Source organism: Aedes aegypti, chromosome 3 (assembly GCF_002204515.2).
Source record: "Aedes aegypti strain LVP_AGWG chromosome 3, AaegL5.0 Primary Assembly, whole genome shotgun sequence".
Classification (NCBI taxonomy): Eukaryota; Metazoa; Arthropoda; class Insecta; order Diptera; family Culicidae; genus Aedes; species Aedes aegypti.
Genome location: NC_035109.1, coordinates 103,159,029 through 103,167,630, shown reverse-complemented (window position 1 = coordinate 103,167,630; position 8,602 = coordinate 103,159,029). Strand labels below are relative to the sequence as shown.

Genomic DNA, 8,602 nt, shown 5'->3' with positions numbered 1-8,602 from the left:
TACGTAACGCTAAAATGAAAATTCTCGACCCCCCCCCCCCTCCGTTCGTAACGCTTTTTGTATGAAAAATTTAAATTTTTTGTATGAGCCGTAACGCTTGAGCCTACTCCTCGCTTCCCCTAGAGCGTTACGTAATTTGTGCATGGCGCCTAACCAAAAAGCAAGCCTCTCTGTCATGCCTTTCCCGCAACTTATACACTCCCGCATGCACTGGCGTAGATGCAGTCGGACGGTCTACAGTGGGCCAGTGTAAGTGCAACGTCATTTCCTCCCCCTTCCTCATTGGTCTGCATTCTGACGTGGCAGGCGCCATTGTTGCCTAAAAATAGAAGATCACCAGCACTTATACATTCAGGGTGTCTGTTAGTCCAAACCATTCATGTGGTTGGTTCCTTGTGTAAGTGCAGCTGATCTGGCGATACTGGAGTAGCAACCACGGGCGGCCAATTAAGCTCAAGCTCAAGCAAGCATTCTCTCTATTAGTATCAAACCCTGATTTGTTTACGTTTTAGGTTTTCCATCTATTTCACCTGTTAGATATATAAGTATTTTATGCATTTTAATTTTCATTTCCGAAAAGGGTCATATACTTTACGATCAAGTCATGTGCACGATTTTAAACACAACGATATCTGTTTTTTCGTTAGAACAAAAACGTATTCCAAAACAAAAATTACTACTGCACCAAAGTATCCAAATCCAAGGATAAGAAACGCACCCACAAATTGTGATACTTGGAGTATTACAGCATCTTCACACGTTTCCAGGGGATCTACTTTAAGTATTTTCTGCTGTATTGCCATACCGAGATAACGGTTTACAACCTGGAAAAGGAAAATCAAATTATTAATCAATCAAACAAACGATATAATGATACAAACCAACGATTCCCAATAATACTGTATACCAGATTGACGAATCTCCATTAACAGCTCATTGAAGCTGTGCTTGAACGGGCATGTTTTGGAAACGATTGCTGTGCAATATTGCCAGGCAAGATCTTCTTTCAGAAGTTGATAGTTATCCGCGGATTGGACGTCCAAAAAATCAACAGGACTAACATGACCAAACTCTGTCTTCTCCGCAATGTATCCTACATCACGCATATCTCGGTGCTGCACCATGTAATTGTCATCGACCACTTTATAATGCCGAACTAGTTTTTGAACATGTGCCTGAAGAAAAAGTAGAAAATTTTATGAACCTTCCATACAACAGTTGCTCAAATTGATGTATACCTGTGGAGATGATCTCAGGGTAAACATCCATGCCAAATCATTGCCCACAAACGTTAGGCCGCTGTCTGCAAGATCTTGTCCCGTTTCAATAGCATGCTCAAACTGCGGAATCGTCATGATCTCATCCAACCTGGCGCCATAGAGATTACCCACCATAAATCCGGCAAAGAGCAATGAAATGAACAGAATAGTACATGCTATCAGATCTCGTCTAATGAAGACGTTCTGTGCCACGTATAACCCGATCATGGATAGCAGCGAGTCACTGATATTCATGCGTTGACCTCCTATAGCACCCTTAATGTACGCCCGACCTCTTTCGATCAACAATACGGCAACGACTCCAGCGAAAAATGCCATTCCAACTACTTTCCAAAGATCATCGGAGAATGGCATGAATGGCGTCCGCCATGGAGCAACTGCAACTGGTTTCGTCACTAATACAGTAACCCCGGATCGACTGATCTCACCAGTATACGTAGCAAACCGGTAGGGGTGTGACCTTTTTGGAAGAAAAATGATTATGCTGAAAAAGTTTTATCAAGAACAATTGGACTTACCAATGATAAATAGCACATACGGCAAAGTCAGCTTGGCGGGTAGCTACTGCTCCTAGAACTCCTGTACCAGTTCTATTTTCAGTTACATCGCCCCAAAGATTGATCTCATCTGAAGACTTAGAAGGTCTATGGGTTCAATTCATAGCGGAATAGGTGTAGGGAAAACTATCTCACCGAAATAAGCTTCAATTGTGCAGTTTCTTCGCTGGCAGAACTCCACTAGAAGTAACGGTTCCGTTCCATCAATAAATACAGGGCTATCATCGCTGTAATACCGAGGATCTTTCCTAGCGTTCGCTTTCTCAGCTGTCTGTAAATATATGCAATCAATTTTGATCGTCTGTATGACATAAAACGTACCGTTTCTGTGTAGTATACGAACGGTGGATACATTATAGTTTGAAACCGTATAGGCGTTCAGTTCATGTTTTGATGCTTCTCTGGGAAGTAATCTGGCAATGTTATTGGACTTAAACGAACAATCACTTTTCCTCTGGTTCCATCTCCCGCAATATCAGTTGTGTAGAATTTGAAAATATTACTTTCTTCAGATGACACCACTACCAAAGTATTCGGCAAATCTGTAATTATCGCAAAACTAATGAACCAATTCATTATTGACATTTGTTAATGATTTGTAATATACCTCGAATAGTCAGATGACCGCAAAGGCGGTCGGAGATCACAGGATTCAGTTCATTCAACAATAGAACCAACTTTTTTGCAGCAGATCGCTGATCCGAATAGTCATGGGCGTCCAGAAACGAATCCAGAAATGACCACAAAGCGTACTGCTGAACAATAAACGCTTGGCATCCACCTTCGACGCCTTTACGAAATGTTTCGTTGAAATTTGCGTCAACAGTCATGACCATGGTAGGAATGTCAACATCGATTAATATGAAATCCGTTCTGGTTTTTATTACACAGACGGAATGGAAATTCGACAGATATGTTACTGCAAGATAGTTGATCAAACGCATTAACGGTGAACTGGATGGCTTTACGTTTGGGATTTCCATGGTGAACGTGGTGACACATTGGTCTAACTAATAAACTCCGTGTTAGGTTAGCATGATATATAGCAACTACGATATGAAAGTAAACATCTGCAACTAACAACACTGTTGTAGTCTATGATCACCCGCTCAATGGTATAATGGTAAATGTGCATAATTCATTTAATTCCCATCAATTCAGGAATGTTTACACATCATTAACAAGAAACAAAAAAGTAGCATCAGCTTCATTTATCCTCCTATCAGTAAGCCCTAATATAATCACAAACTCACAAATCACACCATCACCAAATTCTATACATAAAAGAAACAAATTATTATGCAAATCGTTGGTGGTGTGATTTGATTAATAATTTAGGCCACTCCCGTTGTAGTAATACTGATGAAGTAACATATTTTTAAACCTACATTCTGATTGATGGACGGCAACTCTCTGACATTATCGGCGTCAGGACCTATCTTGATGTTATCATCGACTCTGACCACAATGTCCAGTACCGACGGCCGCCTCGGTACGACCTAGAGCGGCTAAAGCAATCGGATGATATCAATTCATAAACTATACATCATACCTCGGAATCATGGTGGTAAATGACTAGACAATGCGTACCATTGGTACTTCGCGTACCTGCAGAGATAATATAGACCCCATTTGTGGTCCTTACCCTCTTGTCCAGTAACTCCTATCCCTACCTGCCCGTGCTGTCGCCCGGGGTACGAGTAACCGTAGGGAAGATTGGGTAACCAACCCCGGTGGGACCTCAGTCGTTTGCTGACATGGAAGGAACGCTCTTCTCTTCTGAGGGTGTAGCGTCTGTTCTCTATGTTAGGGGCGACTCAAAACAGCGTCTGTTCTCCATGTTAGGAGCGGCTGATCATCGTCCTAGTGCCAGCGTGGGACACTATACGGTGCTGTGCACGATGGTCCTCTGGCGAGACAGGGGGTTGGTGCAGGCCTTACAAGCCAGCCGTAAAAATCATCAGTACAGGAAGCATACAATGTAAATTCGCACCGGAACAATCGGCATAGACCCAGGTATCGAAATCGGACTAACGATTGGAAACTCGGACCATGGAATTGTAAGTCTCTCAGTTTCTTGGGAAGTACCCGCATTCTTTCCGAATTATTGAGGGTCCGCAAGTTCGACATCGTAGCGCTGCAGGAGGTTTGCTGGAAAGGTCGATGGTACATACGCATAGGGATGGTTATACCATCTACCAGAGCTGCAGCAACAGACATGAGCTGGGCACAGCTTAAATCATGATGGGCGAAATGCAGAGGCGCGTGATTAGGTGGTGCCCAATCGGCAACAGAATGTGCAAGTTGGGGATCGAAGGCCGTTCCTTTAATATAAGCATAATCAACGTGCACAGTCCTCACATTCATTTATTTAGTTAACATCTAGACAGATAACACTGAATCAACAATTTCTCGTCACAATACTCGGTTCATGGCAGCATCTCTCCATCCTCGGTTTTGCCACATGCTCGCCAAATCGATACGCACTTGATCCGCCCACCTAGCTCGCTGCGCTCCTCGCCTTCTTGTACAGACCGGATCCGAGGCGAACATCATCTTCGCAGGGTTGCTGTCCGGCATTCTTGTAACATGCCCTGCCCATCGTATTCTTCCAGATTTGGCCACCTTCTGGATACTGGGTTCATCTTTCGCCGCTGTAATAATAGCAGGTTTATTGAACAACATTATTAATTGGACATCCCTACTACATTATATGTATATCTCATTAAACACACACAGTCTCACCATGCATTGCTATAGGGACACTTATTGTCAAGCTAGGTAGGACTGCGTCACTCACTCAGTTGTTTGTGCACCGTTTGACCGTGTGGACGTGAATAAAAAAGGCATTAAAACGTAACTTAAAACATGGTGTCAGAAACGGTAATTTACCCGCGTGATTGAAATTTGTGTTAGAATGGACAAGGCAAAAGCGTAACACAAAGTACGAGTGATTCTGAAGAAACAGAAGATTGCGTGAGAAAAGTTCTGGAGAAAATCGAAGATGGCTACCGGACTCGATCTTCGACTGCCACAGCCTCTCGATTGTGCCGACTTGGCTAAAGAATGGCCTCGTTGGAAGCAGGCGTTTGGAATATACCTGCGAGCAAACGGTAAAATTGCGGAAAGTGAGGAAAACAAAATCGCCATTTTCCTATGGCTGATTGGACCCCGTGGTGTCGAAATTTTCAACACGTTGTATCCTGATAAAGCAAGCGCGGATCATCTTTTCGGCGTTGGTGATGCCGAATTCGGAGATGCTGTTGACGTGGTGGTGGAGGAGCCGAGAGAAGAGCAAATACTCACACTTGCAAAAGTGATCGCTTCGTTCGACGAGTATTGCCTTCCACGGAAGAACATTGCCATGGAAGCCTTCAAATTCAACACCATCGCACAGAAAGAGAGGCAAACATTCGCCGAGTTTGAGACTGAACTTCGTACACAAATACAGTATTGTGAGTTCAAGTGTCAGCAGTGTCAATCATCCTATTCAGATCGCATGCTGCGTGATCGGATAATTATTGGCATACAGGATAAAAAACTCCAACTGAGACTTCTTGATGGACGAGATGACCCGCTGGCGAAGGTCGTTGAAACTTGTAAGGTGTTTGAAGCTGCGTCGGCGAACAAGCTTATTCTTGACCGTAAGGCGAACTTACTGGAGGTAAATTCAATGGAGAAGCCACCCGAAGGACAGAAGGAGATAGCTGTCATCAATTGGAAACAGTGTTACAATTGTGGAAAGCCGTTCAACCAAAACCATCGTCGTTCGTGCCCGGCGGTGAATGTGAAATGTTTTGCGTGTGGTAGTGTGGGCCATTTCAGCAAGTGCTGTCGTCGTAAGCAGCAGAAGGAGGATCCCAATACGAAGCAACCGATGAAGCAACCGACGAAGCTACCAGGCCAGGTGGATAAGGCGAAAGCAGTTTACACTGTCAATTGGAGTGACGCAGGTGAGTTTCTTATTAGAAGAAAGGTTAGCAATGCATGTGTGAATGATTCTAATGAAACGATTGATTTGTATAGAATAAATTCAACTGGAAATGGCACTGATGGTTCGGGAGCTTGGCGAAAGGTTTATCAAGTGGGCAATAAAGAAGTGCGTTTTAAACTAGACACTGGAGCCGATGTGAACTGTATACCTATTGATGTGGTGAATAAGGTGGGCGTACCAATACAAAATGTAAACAATACTCATGTTGTGTATTACAGTTCGAATCAAATAAAAATTCATGGAATAGTAAACTTGACGTGCTTCGATCATGCTAAAGGTAGTAGCCATTGTGCTGATTTTTTGGTTGTTGATTCTAATTTTGAGCCATTGCTGGGTTTGCAGTCTTGTGTTGATTTTGGATTGATCAGTCGTCTGAATAGAGTCCAACAACTTAACCCTGTTCGTGAGGATAAAGCAGAATTCGTTGAAAGATTCCGTGATGTTTTTGAAGGATTAGGGAAATTTCCTGGTCAGTGTTCAATAGTGCTCAAGGAAAATTCCGTTCCAACTTTGTTCTATAGAAAGCGCATTCCACTGGCTTTGCATGACAAAATAAAAACTGAACTTAAACGAATGGAGGACGAGAGTATTATTGCATATGTTGATTATCCAACGGATTGGGTCAGTAACATGCAGGTGGTGGAAAAATCTAATGGTGCATTACGGATTTGTCTCGACCCCAAAGCGTTGAATCAATGTATTAAGCGTGAACATTACCTCATTCCAACACAACAGGATTTGTTTAGTCGTCTCTCTGGCAAGAGAGTTTTCACGGTGCTCGATTTGAGCAGTGGGTTTTGGCAGATGGAGTTGGATCGGAAAAGTTCTGACTTGACCACTTTCATGACTCCTTTCGGGCGTTTTCGGTGGACACGGGTTCCGTTTGGTCTGAACAATGCACCGGAAATGTTTCAACGTAAAATGGTGCAGATTTTCGGTGATATTGCTGGTGTGGAAATTTACTTCGATGATATGGCAATAGCTGGAGTCGATGAAGCTGAACATGACTATATATTGTCGCAAGTTATGCAACGAGCTCGAGAAAACAATGTCAAATTCAACATGGATAAATTGCAATTTCGTAAGAATCGGGTAAAATTCATGGGTAATATGATCGGATGTGGGGAAGTGCTTCCTTTAGAGAAAGATGTAAGGGCAATCACGGAAATGCCGAAACCAAAAAACGTTGCAGATGTCACACGGTTTCTCGGTTTGTGTAAATATTTAGCCAAATTCATGCCGAATCTCTCTAAGCGTACAGCAAACCTGCGTAAATTGACACACAATGATGCTCCGTGGAACTGGAATGATGTGCATGAGCAAGAGATGAATGATATTGTGAAAAGGATTTCAGATGTGCCAGGCCTAGCTATTTTCGATCCAAAAAAGCCCTGTATCATACAGACTGACAGCTCAAAAGATGGTTTGGGTTGTGTCTTGCTTCAAGAAAATGGTCCGGTCGCATACGCCTCAAGAACTTTAACGAAAAGTGAGCAACGGTGGGCTCAAATTGAAAAGGAATTATTAGCAGTGGTATTTGCCTGTCAAAGATTTCACTATTTTGTCTACGGTCGAGATTTTGTGGTACAGTCTGACCATAAACCGCTTGAAACTTTGATCAAAAGGAATATTGATGATGTAACCCCTCGTCTGCAACGCATGTTCCTGATACTTCTCAAATATCCTGGACTTTCTTTAGTGTACACACCAGGAAAGAGTTTGCTTGTGGCCGATTGTCTTTCGAGAGCTGCTCTTCCGGAAACTGGCGAAGCACAAGAAGATTTAGAGAACGTTGTCCACACTCTCGTTAAGAAAGCATGTATGTCCAAGGATAATTTTGACTTGTACGTTGAAAAACTGAACCAAGATGAACGTTATTTACGCATTACTAAATACGTCGAGACCACGTGGCCACCATATCACAAACTAGACGATTTGGGCCAGCTATTCTACAAATATCGTGAACAGCTTCATTTTGAGAACGGACTTCTTTTTAAGGACCACCGTTTGGTAATACCTACAGCTCTACAGGCAACTGTATGTAGGTGGTTACATGCTCCCCATTTAGGAAATGAAAAAACTCTTGCTCGAGCAAGAACACAGTTTTTCTGGCCAGGGATGACAAACGATATCAAGGAAGTAACTACTAACTGTACGGTTTGCGAGAAATTCCGGCGTAATAATCAGAAGGAGCCACTACTGCAGGATTCACCACCGGAGTATCCGTTCCAACGTGTCTCAACTGACATTTTTGAATACGGAGGAAGTGATTGGTTAGTTCTAATCGATGCATATTCTGGATTCATCTGTTCTGATCGTTTGGAAGACAAAACAATGCGTAGTGTTTGTAGACTATTAGATCGATTTTTCAATTGTTATGGCTATCCAACAGTAGTTCGAAGCGATAATGTACCGTTCAACTCTCGGGAATGTGACAGATATGCCAATTTGAACAACATTTTGTTTGAGTTCTCAAGTCCCCGATATCCCCAAAGCAATGGACTTGCGGAAAAAGGAGTAGCAATTGCCAAAAATATTTTGAAACGATGCTATGAAACGGGAGAAGTCGATCAGTTTCAGTATAGATTACTCGAATACAATTCAACACCGGTTGCTAGTATGCAGTTATCTCCCAGCCAGCTGTTCTTCGGAAGACTTGTGAAGACCCGCTTACCTATTGAAGAAACACTGTTGAAAAGGAATGTTCTCGAAGAATGTGACGTGCAAAGAAGAATTCAAAAAAAGCGTACTGTTCAGAAGAACTACTATGA

The 8,602-nt window shown here is 42.7% G+C and overlaps 1 protein-coding gene across 1 annotated transcript; it reads right to left on the bottom strand.

The window, feature by feature from the left end:
* Positions 1-536: 536 nt before the first annotated feature.
* LOC5563596 (glutamate receptor) lies at positions 537-3,004 on the bottom strand. The gene is made up of 7 exons (XM_021851441.1): positions 2,445-3,004; positions 2,159-2,379; positions 1,973-2,108; positions 1,799-1,907; positions 1,239-1,740; positions 882-1,175; positions 537-824 (listed from the first exon to the last, which is right to left on the bottom strand). The coding sequence occupies exons 2-7, from the start codon at positions 2,189-2,191 to the stop codon at positions 603-605; spliced, it is 1,296 nt and encodes a 431-aa protein (XP_021707133.1). The 5' UTR covers positions 2,192-2,379; positions 2,445-3,004; the 3' UTR covers positions 537-602.
* Between the last annotated feature and the right edge of the window lie 5,598 nt (positions 3,005-8,602).

Coding starts and splice junctions, on each gene's coding strand:
- LOC5563596 (XM_021851441.1), bottom strand. CDS start 2,191: ATGTATCCACCGTTCGTATACTACACAGAAACG. Junction 2,109..2,158: donor TCGTATACTACACAGAAACG/GTACGTTTTATG, acceptor ATATATTTACAG/ACAGCTGAGAAAGCGAACGC. Junction 825..881: donor AGTATTATTGGGAATCGTTG/GTTTGTATCATT, acceptor TTCCTTTTCCAG/GTTGTAAACCGTTATCTCGG.